This window comes from Arvicanthis niloticus, chromosome 8, assembly GCF_011762505.2.
Source record: "Arvicanthis niloticus isolate mArvNil1 chromosome 8, mArvNil1.pat.X, whole genome shotgun sequence".
Taxonomy (NCBI): domain Eukaryota; kingdom Metazoa; phylum Chordata; class Mammalia; order Rodentia; family Muridae; genus Arvicanthis; species Arvicanthis niloticus.
The window spans coordinates 86,748,763-86,768,458 of NC_047665.1; the positions used below are offsets into that span (position 1 = coordinate 86,748,763).

The window sequence follows — 19,696 nt, forward strand, 5'->3', positions numbered from 1 at the left end:
GCACAGGGGTAGTGCACAGGTGCACATGCAGACAAAATGCCCAAAAACATTTTTAAAATGTAAACAGTAAATGTATCCTGATCTTGCAGAGGAACCAATTAACTTCCAGCTCCGGCAAGGGGGCTCATGACACTGTAAGTGCAGCTCCAGGCGCTCCAACGCTGCTGGTCTCCACGGGAACTGCATCCACCACGTGGGACACATTCACTCAGATACACACAGAAATTACAAAACAGACTAAACTAATATTAGTTATCCTCAACTATGAGACCTCAGGCTCAGGTGCAGGTACAGGGTCTGTGTCCAGAGCACTTACTGAGGGGGAGGAGAGGAGAAGCAAGTGGCTGTTTCTGGACTCTAGCAATCAGTTCCCACACTGAAGCTTTTGTTCACCGGAGTCCTATGGGACAGTCCAACAGAAGCCACAGGGCACGCTTTGGAGGTAAGCTCAAGGTTGGTTTCCATCCTCCCCCCCCCCCTTCCAGCAGCATCCCACACTCCTATTAAACGCACAGTCAGTATCTGTACAAGAGGCACTTTATTAACTGGCTGGAATGCAATTATGTAAGCACAGGGCTGGGCAAACAAGAGGAGGGTGGGGTGGGATGGCACACAAGGCAGGCACAGGAAACCCTGGGACCCCAGGCTGGGAGCCTCATTTTCAAGATCCTGGTATCTTGTGGATAGCCAAAGTAGGGGTGAAAGGAGGGTCTTAGCATATGATAGGTAAAGTAGAGAACCAATCTACTGGCTCCCAAGATCAAGAAGTTTGGCAAACAGATTCTCTAGTTTCAAGTAAAAGAAACCAGATAGGCCTAGTTAACTTGGAATACAGAACAAACCCACACCTCATCCCCTGAAACCATCCCTTGGGTGAACTTCCGTTTCTTTCCTCTCACAAAGAGAGCAGTGTGCATTACTGGCAGAGAAAGGGCTGGGGAGGCAGGCCCTACTTTCATTCCTTTTCCAGCCTCAAGTTTTCCATTAGGAAGCCATTAGACAAAGCTACTCTGTAGGATCTAAGTAGAGGCCTGTTTTCCACGGCCTCTCCCAACCACCACCACTCTCGTTCCTTGCACAGGGCCCTCCTCCCAGATGCTGTCTGTTTATCCAGAAGACTCCTTCTTCCTGTGACCCCAGCCACCCCAGGCTAGAGGTGGGGTTACATATGAAGGCACTCTTGGTGACTCCATCCAGCTGTGGAGCCTGATGGAAGAGAAGCAGGTAGACCCCATACTGTTTGTCTAGGCTACAAAGGACTAAGAGTGAGACATGTATTTGTTGGCCCTTAGATACATCAGCCATGTAGATCCAATTCTGTCCTGGCTGGGGAGCTCGGAGCTAATGTTCATTGAGCTGACTTGCCCGCTCTCATTCAGTCTTTCCTTCTTGGCCGGAAGGGTTACTGAAATACAAAGAAGCTTGCTGCAGACACCCATGGGTCAGCTCCCATCAACTTCAAGTTACTTCACCATATTGGCACCGTCTGAACCAGTAAGGACTGGAGAGACCCATTCTGCCCCATCTTCCAGAGCTGCACTAAAAACTCCCAGGTGCCCTTGGGCATAGGAAAGAGATGACCCAAATCCTCTAGGTCCCTGGAAATGGGAACTCAGGAAGGGTGGCAGAGAGGCAGTGATGTGACGTTAGGCAAGTCTGACGAGCTGGGACTCTGACCCAGCTGCACAGCAAGCACCGGGTCACAGCGTCCTGAGAGGGCTGGGAGGCAGGTGTCTTTAGGATTCTGCTACTTTCTTGTTGGTTTTATTCAAGAGTTTCTTGAGAGTGGAAGACATGAAGTAAGGCCTCTCAGCTGAACCGTCGTTTCTCTCCAGATCCTCCACTGTGGACAGAGCCCCAAAGCAGGTAACATGAGAGGGCGTCAACAGGCAGGCGTGGGGGTTGTGGATGGGGAGCGGGGAAGGGGACAGAGGGCCATAGAGAAGCCTCAGGGTTAGAAAGCAACACACAGGAGAATAGGCCATGGCGGCAAAAGCCTGTTACCCAAGGTATTTAAGAAGCTGCAACAGAACAACGCCAGCCCCAAGGCCTGCTTTCACTACCTTAAGTCCAAGGCCAGCCTGGGCAACTGAGAGAGACATTGTCTCAAAATACAAAGTTAACAAGGCTAGGAGCCTAGTTCAGAAGTAGAGCACCTGCCCAGTGAGGGGCAGGGGGCGTGGCTCAGTGGTTGAGCTCCTGCCTCAACGCTCCATCCAGAGAGGATGGGCTTATGGCTCAGAGACAGGATGAGTGCCTGGTTTTGGAAAAGAAAGGGGTAAGGAAGGACTACAGGAGCCCCACATTTTCCCAGTCAAAGAAGCACCATCACATGCACAAACCCGGTGTCCAGAGGCCCCCTGGCCAGCTTGCCAGTCTCCCTCACTCTCTACTCCTCCTCAACTTCCTCCTGCTTGCCCGCCTGCGAACTCCCCTTCAATAGGATGTTTCTCAGCTCGGGCGACATGAAGTAGGGTCGCTCCTGAGAGCCGTCATTCCTCTCAAGGTCCTCACCTGGGCCCCCCAGGAACCAGCAGGGGGTGGAAAATGGGGTGGTCAGGAAAGGAGGGGGTTGGAAAAGGGAGGCAGAGGGAAAACGGAAAAGAAGCCAGCAGGCATGGGGGGAAGAAAGGGAGGGGGAGAAAAAGACACGTGGAGACCAGAGTTAGTGGCAACCGTGGTGAACCCTGTGCTAGTCCCCAACAAAGCCAGAGATTTCAAAGCCACAGACCCAGGGGACAGAGTATTCCAGCTATATCCTGGGGACAGAAGAGTGAGGAACAGTTAGCTTGAAGCATGGTGAGTGAGGAAGCCAGGAAGACATGCATGGGCCTAGAAGGGACAGCTCCTGCCCGGGGGGAATCTGGGGTGAGGGTGGCTTTGTGCTTTCATTGGAGGGAGGCATTTCCTGTCCTCTGGGGAGAAGGAAGTCAGGGCCCATGGTGGGCTGAGATAAAGGGGTCACTCACAGAAACAGAGGAACAGCGTGTCCACGCACATGCCATAGACGCTGAAGAAGCCGTGAGCGATCAAGTAGGAGCCAATGATCACTGTCTATTTAAGAGAAAGCATCTTATTCCAGCCAGCTCAGGTGAAGCAACCCCACCCCATCTCTGTCCTTCCTAGGCTGAGAAAGCTCTCACTCTCATGAGCCAAGAGGCTGTCTGTAGTCATAGAACTCATGGCAATCCTCCTGCCTCATCTTTAAAATGCCTTTTTAACTTTTACAAAAGATTTATGTATGTTGCTAGCATGTTTATATGTAGCATGTGTGTGCCTGATAACCATGAACATGAGAAGTTGCCAGACCCCCTGAGGTTGGAGTTGAGAATCGCTATAGGCCACCATATGGGTGCTGGAAACTGAACCCAGGACTTCTGCAAGAGTTACACTGTTCTTAACTGCTGAGCCGGTCTCTCCAGTCCTAAAAAATTTGCCTTTCAGCTTCAGGTGTGGCTCACACCTTTAATCCTAGCACTTGGAAGACAGAGGCAGGGGGATCTCTATGAGCTCAAGACCAGCCTGGTCTACAGAGTTTCAAGCCAGAGCTACATAGTGAAACCCAGTCTCAAAAAAACATCATTTATTTATTTATCATGGCAACGTGGCTATGATGAGTAAATCCTTTCCTGCTGTCCCTCGTGTTTACTTTTGATTCTATGTCCGTGCACAGGCACCTAGGTCACCTGCAACTGGGATTACATACAGTCTAGTGCAGCTGCTAGGACTTGAACATGAGTCCTTAGTGAGAGCATCACCCTTTACTGCACAGCCCCTTCTCTAGCTCTCTGCCTCAGCCTTCAGTGGGCTGCGGTTATGGGTAAGCACACAGCTTAGTCCCCTTGGCTGTTGGTGTATGTGAAGGCAGGTCAGTAGCTGATATCCTCCATTTCCACCTTAGTTTAAATGTTTGTTTCTTTTAATATATATATTATATTACATTTCATGGTGTTGAGCCCCCACCATGCACACACCGCAGTACGCTAGTGGAGGTCAGAAGACAGCCTGTGGTAGTTAATTCTGTTTGCCCACCGTGTGGGTCCAACGATGGCATTCGTGTCAGGCTTGGCAAGTTTCTGAGCCACCTTGCTGGACCTCTGACTTTGTTTTATGAGATAAACTGCTGCTCAGTGATTGGCTAGAAAGTCTGGCCACTGTGCTCTGGGATCTGAACGGTATGGGAGGTGTATACACATGCACCACCATGGTGTGTGTTTGTGTCATGGCACAAACTTATGGAACTTGTGATCTCTCTTGCCTCAGCATAAGCCACCACACCCAGACCAATTAGAATTTTTTTTTTTTTTTTTGAGATAGTCTCACATATCTCTTGGTCTGGCCTCAAACACTAAGTAGCCAAGGATGAAACTGACCTCCTTATCCTCCTGCCTCTACCTCCCAAATGCTGGAATGACAGGCCTAAGACACCAGGTCTGGCCTTCCACACCTAGGACCCAACCTGCTCTACAATGCTTCTTGCTTTTTCCATCCCCAGGGCCTTTGCACATGCTGCTGTTTCTAGCTCACCTACCTTTTGCTTTCAACTCTAACAGCAAGTCCTTACTTAGGTACAGGCTCCCTGGAAGCAATGTCTGATTCTAGACCAACCATGCTTCACACTGTCCTAGCACTAAGTACGTCCCCTTGAGGCTTTATCCAGCTGTAATTTTATGAGTGTTCGGGGCACTATGGAGTTGGATCCCATATTCCACTGGGCCACGTGGTGCATGCCTATAATCTCAGTACTTTGGTAGCTCAAGTGCAAGGACAGCTTGAATCTGAGGCCAGCCTGGGCTGTACAGCAAGTTCCAGTACTGCCTGGGATACCTAAAAGATGGTCAGTAGATGAGCACTTGCCGTGCAAACCTGAGGACCTGAGTTCGAATCCCAAGTACCCATGCAAGCATCAGATGAGTGAGGTGGCCCCCTGTAGGCCCAGCACTTGACACTGATGATAGCATCCCGAGGGCAAGCAGGCCACCTGGACTAGCCAAAACCAGGGAGTCCTGGGTCCAGCAGGAGACACTACCAGGAAATAAAGAGACCCAGACCTCAGGTCCTCCACTATTCCCTCTGCCTAGACATTCCATACTTTCCTTTTTCTTAAGATTTTTTGGGGACAGGGTTTCTCTGTATAACCCTGACTGTCCTGGAACTCGCTTTGTCAAACTCAGCGATCTGCCTACCTCTGTTTCTTGAATGCTAGGATTAAAGGCACGAGCTGCTACCACTGCCTGCTTTCTTGCTTTCCTTCTTTTTTTTTTTTTTTTTTTTTTTTTTTTTTTTTTTTTTTTTTTTTTTTTTTGGTTTTTGGAGACAGGGTTCCTCTATGTAGCCCTGGCTATCCTGGAACTCACTCTGTAGACCAGGCTGGCCTCAAACTCAGAAATCCGCCTGCCTCTGCCTCCCAAGTGCTGGAATTAAAGGTGTGCGTGCATCACCACTGCCCAGCTCTTGCTTTCCTTTTTTTTTTTTTTTTTTTTTTTTTGAGATAGGGAATTCTGTAACCAGAACTGGCCTTGAATTCACTATGTAGCTAAGGATGACCTTGAATTTCCGACTTTCTACCTGTACTTCCCCAGTGTGGGGATGACAGGTATGTGCCATCAGTATTATCGTCAGATAGTGTCCCTATACATCTAAACCGTAAGGCCTTGTCTGCGGTGTCAAAATGTGGCTACAATCCCAGGGTTTGGGAGGCAGAAAGATCAAAAGTTCTGTGCCAGCCTGGTGTCATCAAAAGAGAAACGACAAAGAGGGGAGTGCTGGAGTGTCGGCTCAGCACACAGGAGCCCTGGCTGCTCTTCCAGAGGACCCCCATGGCAGCTCACAACCATCTGTAATCCCACCTCCCAGGTTCAGAGAATTAGATGCCCTCTTTTGGCCACCATGGGTATCATGCATGCATGTGGTACACAGACATACATCCAGGCAAAACACCAATACACATAAAAGTTAATAAATTGTTAAAAAATATTAAAGGCACAATTAAAGGCACCTTTAATTTCAGCACTTAAGAGGCTGGAACAGGCAGATTCTGAGTCTGAGGCTAGCCTGGTCTACATAATGAGTTTTAAGTCAGCCAAGGCTTTTGTCTCAAAATAAAAAACAAAGACACCGAGTTTGAGGCCATCCCTGGTCTACATAGCGAGCTCCAGGTCAGACAAAGTTATATAGACAGACGCTATCTCAGGAAACAAGAAAAGAGCATGCCCATGAGGGCCCACACCTTCATCCCAGCACTTTTGGAGGCAGAGGCAGGTGGATCTCTGTGAACTAGAGGCCAGCCTGGTCTACAGAAGGAGTTCCAGGTCAGGCAGGGCTACACAGAGAAACCCTGTCTCAAAAAATGAACAAAATAGGGGAAAAAAACTAAATAAATAACAAAATAACCTTTCTCTACAATAATAGTAAGAGTAATAATAAGATCTATTATTATTATTATTAATTATTAATAGGGATGGCAAGATGGCTTGGTGGATGAAGGCACTCACCACCAAGCCAGATGACCTGAGTCCAATCCCTACATATGGCTGGAGAAGAGAACCAATTCCCACAAGTGTCTAAGTGTCTTTGACTTTCCACAAGTGCATCCACCCAGAACAACAAAATAAACAAATGTTAATGACAGTAACTCTAGTGCCTAAGGAAAAGTCCCTCCATCCCCATGCCTTGTATACAGCAGGTATTCAGTAAATATTTAGGGACCAATTAACCAATGACTGTCCCACCCCTAACCTTCACCAAAGGAATCTAAGCAAATCCCAACCCCTACCTCCCACCCCTGCTTCTACCCAGACCCCGATCTGTCCCCAAAGGTGCTCACCAGTATTGGGACCCAGAGGTAATTGAGAGGTGGGGCCGTATCTTGCACGATTCTGATCCGATGGGTAAAGAAGAAGAAGGCCAGAATGCCTGTGGTGGGATGAAGAGAGATGGCTGAGTCTCCAAAGACGGACTTGGCAGAAGATTACCTGAGCCTGACATCAGTTTATGGTCACTCCCAATGCCCCACATGCTAGTATGGACAGGCCTGGTGGCACTCACCCACACTACCCACAATCAGAAGTTTGCCCAACAGGAAGAGGAAGTCTGTAACTTTGTCCAGGACGGCCACCCTGTAGGGGAGAGTGAAGGGAGTGGTGTGACCATGGGTTCAGAGCCTGGGAGAAGGTGGAGGCCTGAGGGGAGGCACAATAAGTGAAAGACTGGTTGAGAAAGGGGGCTAGGGCAGGAGGGGGCTTGGGAAGGGTGAGATGGGACAGGTAGGCTGGAGGCTGGAGGCGTGTCCCCCCTGACCTGATGATATTTCTCATAAGGAGGAAGAAGGCGTTCCTGGCTGAGGTGCAGAAGTTGGTGCCATAGATAGCAATCTAGAGTGAACAGAAGGAGGTTTGAGGCCCTTGGGATGGAGATGGGAAGCCTCCCACCCAGGGCAGCAACACAGCCCTGTTATTCACCATGATGTAGGCGTTCCTATTCAGGAATTTGATAAACTTCTCTAGGCACCAAAAGCAGCACTTGAGACAGACCATGAGGAACTTGGCAAACTTGTTCTGTGCAGCTAAAAGAGGAGGGAAGGTGTGAAGGGATGGTAAGAGACGGGTCTGATTTGAGTGAGACCCCCAGACTCCAGGAAGACAGCTAAAGATTGCAAAATCTGAGACTTGCCGGAACTACTAGGCCAGCCTCAACTTAGTGAAACTGCCTCTGAGTAAGTAAATTAATCAAGCCTCGTGTTGCTCCACTAAAGTAATCTCCAAGGTTCAGGAATTAAGGTCGACCTTGGCTATTTAGTGAGTTGGATGCCAGCCTTTTAAAACAAAACAGGGGCCGTGATACCTTCAGTCCAAGCACTCAGAAACAGAGGCAGGTGGATCTCATATCAGAGTTTGAGGCCAGCTAGGACTGACTACCCAGTGAAAAGCTGCCTCAAAACAAAACAGTTTTGCTAGCCAGAGCTGCTCTTTCTGGACCCGCCCCGCCCCAAGACACCCAGAAGTTCCAAGCAGTTCTGTTGGCTCTTTTCAGGGGTTCACTTTGTTGCTCTGGCTGTCCTAGAATTTGCTCTGTAGACCAATGCTGGCCTCGAACTCTCACGTAAGATCTGCCTGACTCTGGAGTACTGGGATTAAAGGCCGGGGCCACCATGCCTGCCTTCAGTTGGCTCTTTTATCTCTCCGCAGCCACTTAGCTCCACCTCTTCCACAAAGGGAAACCCCGCAGAGGCATAGCTCTGGCCCCGCCCCTCAAGCAAGACCCAATCAGGGGCTAAGTCCAGAAGCTACAGGAAGAGCAGCACCTTTTAGGCGCTGGTCCAGGTACTCCAGCATCACTCGGATGATCTGCACGATGGCTAGGATAAGGGAGCCAAAAGCCAAGGAGCCCGTGTGGTACCTGAAATCAAAACTGAGGATCAGTGACTCGGCCAGATGAGGTCCCTGAATCCTTTACCTTCCCACCCCAACACCCCAACACCCCTTTTTACCTGAGTGCTCGGCCAAAAGCAGAGAAGAGGGGGAAGGCAGGCATGTCGTCAGGTTTTCGCATGGCCCAGTAATAGGAGGCAAAGGCTCCAGCCAGTGTCACCTGGCCCAGGGCCAGCACGAAGTTGGCTAGCCAGAAGAACATGAATGCATTGAAGATCTGCAGGCCCAGCAGAGCGCGGTGGTAGGTCGACTCGCCACCATAGAAGGCAAACTGGCAGCGGCCTTTGGGACACTGGCGGCTCTCATTCAATGAGGGGAAGGTCTGGGGGAAAGGTAAGGAGCCGCACTGTCAGTTCAAAGTACACTGAGGCTAGATCAAGGGTAGGTCGAGAAGCAAAACTACCCATTACAGAAGTCCAGAAAAAGGTGTTAGCAGGCCTGGAGTGATGGCGTAATAGGTAAGGGAACTCAAAAATGAGGACTTGAGTTCAAGTCTCCATCGTGCCCATAAATACATGTATGTGGCCACGTGCTAGCCTGTAGCCCCAGTGTCACAGGGAGCTGAGATGCCACCTTAGCTATGTATTTAGTGAGAGATGCTGTCTGAAAGGAATAAGGCTGAGAAATATAAAGCATGGTACCTCCACAAACACATATGTACAAACCACACACACAATCAGAATCAAGAAAGAAAGGTACAAAAACTGACATCAGACAGACATCTTCAAGAGGAGACTGCCAGAACATTCCTGTCCTCCCCTACAGGGACGCCTACCTCTGGGTTGCAGGTTTTCCCCAAAAGTGGGCAGGATGTATCATCAACAATCTTGTACACAGCTGCATTAGAGGTAGACAGGAAGCTGAAGGCTAATTAAGGAAACCAAAAGCTGGAACTGAGACCCCAAGGTGTGGGGGGAATTCAGGAGTATGGCTCACCCTTGGAATCCTGAGACTTCAGAGGCTGAGCTAGGAGGCCTGCTCGTCTGATGACGAACGTAATGGCTTGAATTGGATCCCCAGGACCCACTCATAAGGGTCCTGTCTCGGAAAAAAAAAAAAAAAAAAAAAAAGACCACACACCCATCATGGTACAGCCCCACCCTGACTGCAGGGTACTTTAGGAACATCCATCCCTAGGGACCCCAGACTGTGGTAGATACACAGAAGTGCTTGCCCAGTAGGCAATGCAGAGACACAAGAGAAAAAAGGTCACCAGTGGGTAGAACAAGGAGCACATGACATGTCCCACAGCCCTGGGGAGAAACAGAGACAGACATTAAGCTCAAATGGGCCAGGCTGAGCCCCTAGGCACACCCCCAGCTATCCAGGCCCCACCTGCTGGCTTCTTTGATGAGGGCTATGGCGATCAATATCCTTTTTCGCAGAAAGATGAGTAACAGGATGATGACCACTTCCAGGATGCTTAAAATGATCACTGTGGAGAAGGGTGGGTAGGCATCAGGATGGCTCATCAGGTAAAGACGCTTACACTCCTCAGGGTCCACAGTGGGAACAGAGAATTAGGGAGAGCTTCCTCTGTCTGACCTCCACACAGGAGGGCCTTGTTATAGACAATCCCTCTCAACAAGGAAATATAATATATAATTTTTGAAAGTTAATAAGAAATAAAATTGATTTAAAAATAACTAAAATAACATATAATTAAATGATTTCTCTAAGAGCTGAGAGTAACCTGGTTCGGAGTCCCACTTCAATCCCTCCAGGGTTTCCCAGAATACAAGCATGGAGGAAGGGTGTTCCAACTCACTGAAGGCCATCCAGGTCTGCCTCAAGTGTAGGTACACTCGGAGGTCCGTCTGGAAGCCAAGGTCCGCCAGGGAGACGTCGGAGCCTGCCTCTCCACGGAGTCTTGAGTATTCCATGTAGCAGTGGAATATTCCTGACAGAGCCACAAGTGTAGACAGTAACTCTCTCTCTCTCTCTCTTTTTTAAAAGATTTTATTTATTTATTTATTTTATGTAGGTGAGTACACTGGCACTCTCTTCAGACACACCAGAAGAGGGCATTGGATCCCATTACATATGGTTGTGAGCCACCATGTGGTTGCTGGGAATTGAACTCAGGACCTCTGGAAGAGCAGTCAGTGCTTCTTAACCACTGAGCCATCTCTCCAACCCCCGACAGTAACTCTCTTGATTGTTTTTTGGGACAGGGTAGTATGTAGGGACGGGTACTATGGAGCCCTGACTGGCCTGGAACTTAATATATAGTCCAGGCTCGTGCTTGAAAAGTGGGTGAAAGAATGAATGGGTATTAGGACTCCCGTCTAATCACAACCTGAGCCAGCCAGCCGGGTGTGGAGGCACACCCCTTTAATGCCAGGACTTAGGTGGCAGAAAAAGGCAGGCCTCTATGTAGTCACTTCTAGGACAGCCAGGGTTATACCCTGAGGCCCTGTCTCAAAAAAACAAGAACAAATATCAAGTCACCTAAATTGCCAACAACAGCTCAAACCATGATTAACATGAACAACTTTTTCTTTGGTTTTTGAGATTAGGTCTTACTATGTAGCAAGATCCATACTCAAATTATGATCCTCCTGACTCTGCTTCCCTTGGCAGAAGATGACAGGCTTGCACCACCATGCTAACACGTATGTTTTGGTATCTGGATCCTAAGATGAAGGTTCCTTTCAGGAAATTTAAAAGGAAGAAAATCAGAAATAGGGCCAGCAATGGCTCAGTGGATAAAGGCACCCACTGCCAAGCCTGAATTGACTCTCTGGTACCCACATAGTAAAAGGAGCGAAAACACTTTTAGAATTTGTCCTCTGACCTCTCTATATGCACATGTGTATTCACACACATGTACATGCACACAAACACACATAATAAATGAACATAATATAAAATACAGAAGAGCTGGGGGGGTGGTGGTGGTGGTACTGCATGCATTCAATCCCAGCAGAAGCAGAAGCAGAAGGCAGAAGCAGGTGGAGCTCTGAGTTCAAGGGCAGCCTGGTCTATAGAGTAAGTTTCAGGACAGCCAGGGATACACTGAAAAACTCTCTCAAACACCCAGCCCCCCTTCCCAAAAAAAAAAAAATCCACAGAAGATGGAAAACTTAATCAGAATACAAGACACCGATCTGCAAGCCAGGCCTCCGCCCTGCGCAGACTCTCCTCTGGATATAATTCACAATACTACATTACTACCTTCTCATTAAGTTTCCCACCCAGAAAAACAATTATTCCCATTAGGTGGTGGAAGTGATTATGAACAGGAGGCTTAGTCATGTGCCCCAGGACAGAGCTAGGAAACAGCAAAGCTAGGATTTGAACTGGCACCATGAGCACCACGGGGAGAAGCCTAGTCACCAGGCTAAATTTGATGGCTTCAGAATGTCTTGTTGTTGACCAAACTGGGCCCTGGGTCTCAAAGTTGAGAGGGGTTTTTTTGTTTGTTTGTTTGTTTGTTTGTTTGTTTTTTTCTCTTTCTGTGTTAGAGGAAAGGAACTGAGGGCCTTGCACTGTACCTCTGAACCACAAACCCAGCCCCTCACTGGGGGATTCTGGGAAGGAGCTCTACCACTGAGCCACAACCATAGCACCTCACTGGAGGGCTACAGGCAAGTGCCTGAGTTACAGGCTTAGTCCCAGCAAGCTGCACTTCATCCATCCCTTTGTCAGGCTCTGGGTACCTAAGGACCCACAACCCTGACATGAACCTCTACACAAACATGTCAGTTAAACAGTGAGGAACATCTGAGGGCTTAGGATGAATTTTTTGAAAGCTGTCACCAGGGCACCAGACATTTGGCAGTTTGCAGACCTCAAGGTCTGCAGGGAAGAGTAGGAGGGAGGGGGAGACGCACCATAGCCAAGTACCAGGATCACCATGACGATCATCACCCAGACCATAATGCCCGCCAGGAATCTCAGCAGGATGATGAACAGGAGACTCAGCACCATGGCAATGACCAGACCTCTGGGGGTTAAGACAGGGACATGAGTGACACTGTCCTTAGGCTTAGCCAGGGACAGCCATCTTCCCTTCCAACTCACATGACAATCCAGTACCAGGATACAGTGTAATCTTCAAATATCTGCATGGCCAGCTGCCGGGCCTCTAGAACCTTGTTGGCCTTTCTAGGGTTGGAAGAGACTCAAGTCATACCCAGAGAAGGTTAGCTCCAGTCCCACCCCAGGATGCCAGATGCCACACACTAGAGGGCTGTCCTCTCACTTGGCTCCCTCCACCAGATCTGTAATGTTCTTCCTGTTGCCATGTTCATCCTCATAGGTTGTCTCATTGCCCACCATGAGGACCCCTTTGCTGGCATGGATGGCCGGGAAGCACCGCTGGGCCACTGTGGGACAAAAGGAGCTGTCAGAGGGAGACCTTGCAGATCCCCCAGTCTGCACCTGATCCTTGTGGGATCCCCAATACTCACGAGGTTTGCTGGGGATAATAACCGCTGGACACTCCCCATCTCGGAGCACCTCAGGCACCCCCTGCAAAGAGAATGGGAAGATGCGAATCCCTGAGGAGGGCCTCTTCCTGTATTCACTATCCAAGCACCAAAGGGATCTTTCTGCTCACTTTATTGTTCTGGAAGCCAGGCATACAGAACTGCTTGTAATATTCAAAGCTGGGTGAGTTGTGTGCACTCAGAAGGGTGAGATACCGGTCTGGACACTGCTTCACACAGATCTGAGGGAGCGCAAGGAAGGGAATATGGAATCAGGACAGAGACCCCATCCTGAATGGAGGTCCCAGGTGATCAAGGGGAAGAGGTGGAATGTGTTACCTGAGGGGTGGGACAGTGAAATTCCAGCAGGACCAGGGGGTTGGCACACTTCACGATGTTGAAGTAAAACAAGAACGGTTTGTCCCTGGGGTTGGAGGAAGGTGAATAGAATTAGAGTTGGTCAAGATTCCTACTTACTGGGCCCAGAGATGGCTCCAGGGGTTAAGGCGCTCAACACTAAACCTGCCCGGGTCTGCCAAGACCCCCACAAGGGCGTTGCAGCTTAAGAGCACCCACAAATATAAATAAACTCACGCATTTGTTGTTCCCTTTTGCCCACAGAACTCGCCCCGGCTATCAGTGGGGTAGATCACCTTCCGAGGGTCTCCATGGGTCCAGGCTGTGGAGAGATGCAGAGATAGATGGGCCCTGTCACTTCTCAGCCAAAGCGCCACCCTGGATCTCAAAGGCTGCGTTTCCGGTGCTTACCTATGATGCCCACAGCCACGTAGCCTACGATGGCCAGGAAGAGCACCACACAGCAAATGACATCTGTGCATCCCCTGGGGAGCAGAGCAGCGTCAGTACATGTGGCATTATACATCCCCCTTTTTTGGAATAATCTGAAATGTGGGCCAAGAATCACATGCTTTTCTCTCCTGTGTTTGAGATGGGTTTTTCGATACATAGCCTTGACTAGCCTTAAATTCACTCTGTAGAGCAGGCTGGCCTCGAACTCAAAGGGATCTTGTCTATCTCTGCCTCCCAAAAGCTAGGATTAAAGGTGTGTGCTACCATACCTGGCCTTTTTTCCATTTTTTGAAAAGGGGTCTTACCCTGTAGCCTTGGCTGGCCTAAAACCTGCTATGTAGACTAGGCTGGCCTCAAACTTAGAAATCCATTTATTTCTGCCTCCTGAATATTGGGATTAAAGGCATGTGCCACCACATCTGGCCTATGTTCATTTTTAAAACTTTTAACTTTTACTTTAAGTATACGGGTGTCTTACCTGCATGTGTCTCTGAGCCATGTGTGTGCCTAGTGTCCATGGACTCCAGAGGAGGGCATCAGGTCTCCTGAACTGCAGTGCTGGAAACTGAACCCGGAGTCATCTCGCCAGCCCCAGGTCATATGAATTTTACTGTTTCTACATTTCCTAATTGTGTGTGTGTGTGTGTGTGTGTGTGTGTGTGTGTGTGTGTGTGTATGTGTGTGTGCGTGCATGCACACAGGTGCATTTGTGTGTATAAGCTAAAGGACAACTTTGGGAGTGGGTTCTCTTCTACCATGTAGGTGCCTGGGGTAGACCATCAGGCTTGGTAGTAGGCTCCTTTTTTTTTACCCACTAAACCTTTCCTCCAGCCTTAAGTTTTATTGTGTGGGTTATTTTTTTTTTCAAATGTTTTGTAAGACTTATTTTTATGTGGAGTGTTCAATCACAGGTGTGTATGTGCAGCACATGTGTGCCTCACATAAGGGCCACAACTGAAGTTACAGGTGGCTGTGAGGTACTGTGTGGGTGCTGGGAACAAATCCTGGTCCTTTAGAATTGCAGCAAATACTCTTAACCGCTGGGCCATCTCTCTGGTCCTTCAGTTTTTCTATGTGTATGTGTGTGTACCTGTGCACAATCAGAAGCCAGAAGAGTACACTGGAGTTACAGGCATTTTGAAGGTACCTGGCTTGCTATGAGGGAGCTGAGATCCAAACTCCAGTCCTTATGGGTGGACAAGCGCTCTGAACCGCTGGGCGGTCTCTCCAGTCACTTCTCAATCCACCACACACAAAACAAATTCCTCCCTCCCTCTCTCTGTCTCTCTGGTCTCTCTCTCTCTCTCTCTCTCTCTCTCTCTCTCTCTCTCTCTGGTCTGTCTGTCTCTGTCTGTCTCTGTCTCTGTCTCTGTCTCTGTCTCTCTCTCTCTCTCTCTCTCTGTTGCAAATGTACGCACATAACTTTGAGGAGTTCATTTTCTCTCCCATCATGCAGGTCCCAGGGACTGAGTATCAGTCGTCAGACTTTCTGGCAATGGTCTTTATTTACTGAGCCACCTTACTGCTGGTTTTGTTGTTGTTGTTACTTATTTAACACAGGGTCCCACATACTCAAGGCTCCCCTTAAAGTTGCTACGTAGCCAAGTTCACCCTGAAGTCCTGATGCTCCTGCCTCCACTCTGTGTGCTTGGGTTGACTCCCTATCCCTGGTGAGTACACACAGTGATGGAGTGGAATGCAGGGCTTCCTGTATACTGGGTAAGCCCTCTATCAGTTAAACCATATCTCCAGTCCTGGCTTTAAAACAACAAAAACCTGGGGCTGGAGAGATGACTCAGTGGTTAAGAGCACCCCTGCTCTCCAGAGGTCCTAAACTCAATTCCCAGCACCCACGGTGACTCATCTGGTATGCAAGTGTACTTGCAGACAGAGCAAGCACACATTTTATATATATATATATATATATATATATATATATATATATATATATATATATATATATATAATTTCTAAAAAAAATCCAAGGTCCCGGAAAGTTGTCTCAGTAGTGAAAAACCACTTGTTGCAAGTTGGATGTGGTGGTACACGCCTTTAATCCCAGCATTCAAGAGATAAAGACAGGTACTCTGAGTTCAAAGATAGTCTGGTCTACTAATGAGTTTCAGGACAGCCAGGGCCATGTAGAGAAACCTTGTTAGGCAGGTGGATCTGTGAGTTCAAAAGGCCAACCTGAACTACATAGAAAGTTCCAGGACAGCCCGGGCTACATAGAGAGACCCTGTTTCAAAAACAACCCCCCAAAATGAAACAAGCAAACAAACAAAAAGGTGGGGTGGAAATGCCACTCAGTGGGGGAGCCCTGCTCAGTACTGAGGCAGGGGGCGGGAGAGCCTTGGTGATGCCTCAGGCGGACTGTTTTGGATCTTTGGGACACATAATGAAGAAAACCAACTCGTGCAAAATGCCCAGCACACACAGTAACAAATGCACACCACACCTGTACATGCAGACATGCAAATGCATAAATAAATGTAAAAAAGGAAAGGATCCATGTATATGTGCACTGTGCATGCCTAGTGTGTACAAAAGGCTCAATTCCATTCCAGGCTCCACTAGGAGGTGTCTAGGACCTGAAGGAAGTTAGCTTTTGACTCACTGAACATTGCATTGGTTTATCTGGCTTTGCTGGAGAACACACACTGGGAGAGTCTCCCCATCTTTCCCCCTTCCCCAGGAAGGAAGTGTTCTTACCTGTTGTAAATGGGTCCTTTGAAAGTGGGGTCGTATTTCTGAGGCGTCCCTGAAAGTCAACAGGATTAAGGAGGATGAGAAAATAACACAGCCATCGGAAGAAGCTGGAGACCCGGGTCCCCCTAAGCCATAAGGAGCTCTGAGTTGTATCTGCATCCTACCAACAGGGGACTACACCCAAGCTCTGAGGTCATCAGAGACCACTGTCCCTGGGGGTGACCAGCTGATTCATCAGCCTGCTATCACCCAAGGAAAATGCCTGGAAGGATTTACAATGACCAGAGCAAAGAACACAAAGCCCACTGTGGAGAGGTTCAGGTGTTCTAGGGGTTCGTGCCGGCCAGGTAGAAGAGAGAGGACGGTAGAGGAGAGAGGACAGGTGTCTGAGGCACCTTTGGGAACCACTGGGGGTGATGGGAGCTAGCATGAGCCAAAGGGAGACCGCGACTGGAATGCAATTCCTTTCACCTCCCTTTTGCAACCTTCCCTGTCAGTCCACAGTCCCCGCTGCTGTCTCTGAGGTGCCTAAGGAGAGCTCGCGTACCGTGCTTCCCGTAGTAATGCTGAGAATCATTCCCCATTCCTGCGGTGCAGCAGCGACGGCGCCCTGACGGTCGGAGCGCTCCTAAACACAGCAGCCACCCGCAGCAGCTGCTCCAGGACGGCCCAAACCGGTCAGACAGGCCCCAGCCAAAGGACCCAGGGGAGGGACGGATCCAGGGGGCAGGGCCGGGTGGGGCCCGCAGCTGCTACTGCCACTCATTGGTAGGCCAGATTTAGCCCTCCCTGCCCCCCACCTTCACCCAGCCCCCGCCCAGGAGCCTGAGGTGGCCCGCGTCTTGTCCTCCAGCCACCATCCAGCCACCTTCCACCTACCCACGAGGTAATGCATCCAGGGAAAGTTTTCAACCCTAAAATGTCACCCCAGACTATTCCACCCTGCAGGAAGGAAACTGCAGCACAGGGAGGAAGGAAAACAGCAGATTCTACAGAAAAAACATTTGCCCTAAAACTCAAATAAATGGATAGAATGGAGGGTCGATTGGCCCCTTATTTATTTGTTTGTTTGTTTATTTATTTATTTATTTTGAGTCTCATATAGCTTAGGCTGGCGTACAACTCACCGTTTGGCCAAGCATAACCTTAAACTGCTCATCCTTGTGTCTCCATCCCACTTTGGCCTCCAGAGTGCTAGGATGAGAGGCACAGGCCAACTTGGCTAATTTGCTATTTATTTGTATGTATGGATGTGGGTAAGTGGGGTGATTTGCACATATCTATAGGTACCCTAATATATCACCCTCTCCAATCTCTCAAAACAAGAAAAATCTGGCTAGACCAAATGTGAGATCAAGTTCAAGACGAGTCTGGGATGCAGAATGATATGGGTCTTACAACAGCCACAGGAAATACCAATTCTTGCCTCAGAGATCAGGCACAGGGGAAGCAGCTGGCACTAGGGCTTAAGGTTGCAAAAGATGCACTGTCAGGTTAAGTGGAAACTTCTAGTTCTCTGGAAAGTTAGTTATGTCAAATGATGGTTTGCTGGGGCACACAGGTGAAAGGGTGTCTTGCTAAAGCAAACTCATGAGTTTAAAAATGCTAAAGAAAACTCATGTTTTCCTGAAGCAGATACAGGTGAAAGGATGTTTGGATATAACAAACATGTGAAAAGCCACTTGATGAAGGAATATATATATATATATATATCCCCACAGACAGTGGGAGTGAGCACTGAGCTTTGGTTTGTTTACTCTGCCTTGATATTCTTTGCTACACACGCATGCATTGGTTCACCTTACATAGCATTGTTAAGCTCAACTTGTGGCAATGCTACCAATGAGAGAAACGCACCAAAAAAAAAAAAAAAAAAAAAACGTGGTTCCTGCAGCAGCTTGCTGCTTCTGTGGCCTCAGATGGCGAGCCTGGCTGTTTCTTCAGGATTGAACTATAGCTGCCTGGTGTCTGCCTGCCTGACTGGTGTGCAGCTGCTGATTCATATTTGGTGTTTGCTACAGGACTGAAATGCTGCCAAAGAAGATCAAGCTCGCCCCCAAAGAACTATTGCTGAAAGCCGGGCGGTGGTAGCGCACGCCTCTAATCCCAGCACTTGGGAGGCAGAGGCAGGCGGATTTCTGAGTTCAAGGCTGAGGCCAGCCTGGTCTACAGAGTGAGTTCCAGGACAGCCAGAGCTACACAGAGAAACCCTGTCTCAAACAAACAAACAAACAAACAAACAAACAAAACTGTTGCTGAACAGGTTCACTTCCCCCACATCCTCTGCTGGGGGGGGAGCTAGAGGAAAAGTTGAACCCCTATTAAAAGTAGGTTGCAAAACACATTTGCTTACAGTCAGTGTAGTCAATGTAGGGCCGGCAGCAGGTGTCAGTGTGGGGTATACATCTGGGGTGACGTTATACAATCAGCACAGAAGTATATATACACACATATAAGTATATTGTACATTTCCATAAGGGTATTTAATCCACCAGGAAGTATACTGAAAAAAATAGGTATGCAGTTGGTGTAATGTGTACATCATAGGTGTACACACTAGGACATGCAATGTGTGCACGGTGAGAGTCACTGTCTGTACCCTCATCACTACTACACACACTCAAACCAACCACCAAGCCACACTGGGGCATGGCTCAGAGGTACAACCCTACCTAAAATTCCCTAGTGAAGGACAGGGGTGGGGGTGACTCAGCGGTCGGGCTGACCGCCTAATGTCTGAAAGCACTGAGTATCCTCGCACAAAGAACACTATGCCTACAGCTGCCGCCTCCCAGTCCAGCACACCCAGCTAGGCTCTGCTCTCTAATCAGTTGTCCTTAGAAAAAGGCCACCTCCCCTCCTCTGGCTCACTGTAAGGAAGCCTTGGGTGACCCCTAAGCCACAGGCTTCAACAAACAGGCGGGGCCAATGACTGAGGCTGACCAGAACTCCCAAAGAAACTCCCTCTGTTTCCCGGAGCCCCTAGCTGCCCTCACACCTCACCTAGATTTAGCAGTGGACACGGTAGATTTGGTCCCAGGCAACAAGCCGCTTCTGTTCTCAGCTAGACGGTTCCTTGAGGACAGTCAAACCAAGCGGTCGCCCCTACCACCACATCCTCAATGACTAGAGGCTCCCTCACATGGGCTCATCCTGACCCTACCACTCTTCACAGAGGTCTCAAGTTCACCTCATCCTTGTCAAGGTCATATGCAAACCTCTTTCTCTCAACTGGAACCAGCAGGGTGATGACTGTTCCTTCCATGAAAGGCTCAGGCCAGAGTCTTGCTTTGTATCCAATTCCTTTGAGATAGA

General features: G+C 48.9%; 1 protein-coding gene across 5 annotated transcripts in view; it reads right to left on the minus strand.

Annotated features, from left to right (window-relative positions):
• Nucleotides 1–519: 519 nt before the first annotated feature.
• Nucleotides 520–19,696, minus strand: part of Slc44a2 (solute carrier family 44 member 2 (CTL2 blood group)) — a 33,442-nt gene continuing 14,265 nt past the window's right edge. Inside the window, exons 1-23 of one of the 5 annotated variants that reach the window (XM_034510102.2) lie at nt 16,929–17,076; nt 16,385–16,433; nt 13,631–13,704; nt 13,457–13,541; nt 13,202–13,286; nt 12,994–13,104; nt 12,845–12,905; nt 12,637–12,760; nt 12,456–12,539; nt 12,266–12,378; nt 10,198–10,329; nt 9,765–9,864; nt 9,590–9,682; nt 9,205–9,289; nt 8,489–8,751; nt 8,303–8,397; nt 7,461–7,564; nt 7,300–7,373; nt 7,048–7,118; nt 6,827–6,915; nt 2,970–3,054; nt 2,343–2,514; nt 1,699–1,843 (exon numbers count right to left, since the gene is read on the minus strand). In XM_034510102.2, coding sequence (XP_034365993.1) covers nt 2,390–2,514; nt 2,970–3,054; nt 6,827–6,915; nt 7,048–7,118; nt 7,300–7,373; nt 7,461–7,564; nt 8,303–8,397; nt 8,489–8,751; nt 9,205–9,289; nt 9,590–9,682; nt 9,765–9,864; nt 10,198–10,329; nt 12,266–12,378; nt 12,456–12,539; nt 12,637–12,760; nt 12,845–12,905; nt 12,994–13,104; nt 13,202–13,286; nt 13,457–13,541; nt 13,631–13,704; nt 16,385–16,433; nt 16,929–16,965 — 2,139 coding nt within the window. In that variant the 5' untranslated portion in view covers nt 16,966–17,076 and the 3' untranslated portion in view covers nt 1,699–1,843; nt 2,343–2,389. Of the gene's footprint in view, nt 1,844–2,342; nt 2,515–2,969; nt 3,055–6,826; nt 6,916–7,047; nt 7,119–7,299; nt 7,374–7,460; nt 7,565–8,302; nt 8,398–8,488; nt 8,752–9,204; nt 9,290–9,589; nt 9,683–9,764; nt 9,865–10,197; nt 10,330–12,265; nt 12,379–12,455; nt 12,540–12,636; nt 12,761–12,844; nt 12,906–12,993; nt 13,105–13,201; nt 13,287–13,456; nt 13,542–13,630; nt 13,705–16,384; nt 16,434–16,928; nt 17,077–19,696 lie in introns of those variants that run through there. The other 4 variants (XM_034510103.2, XM_034510104.2, XM_034510105.2 and 1 more) reach the window with 4 other exon arrangements.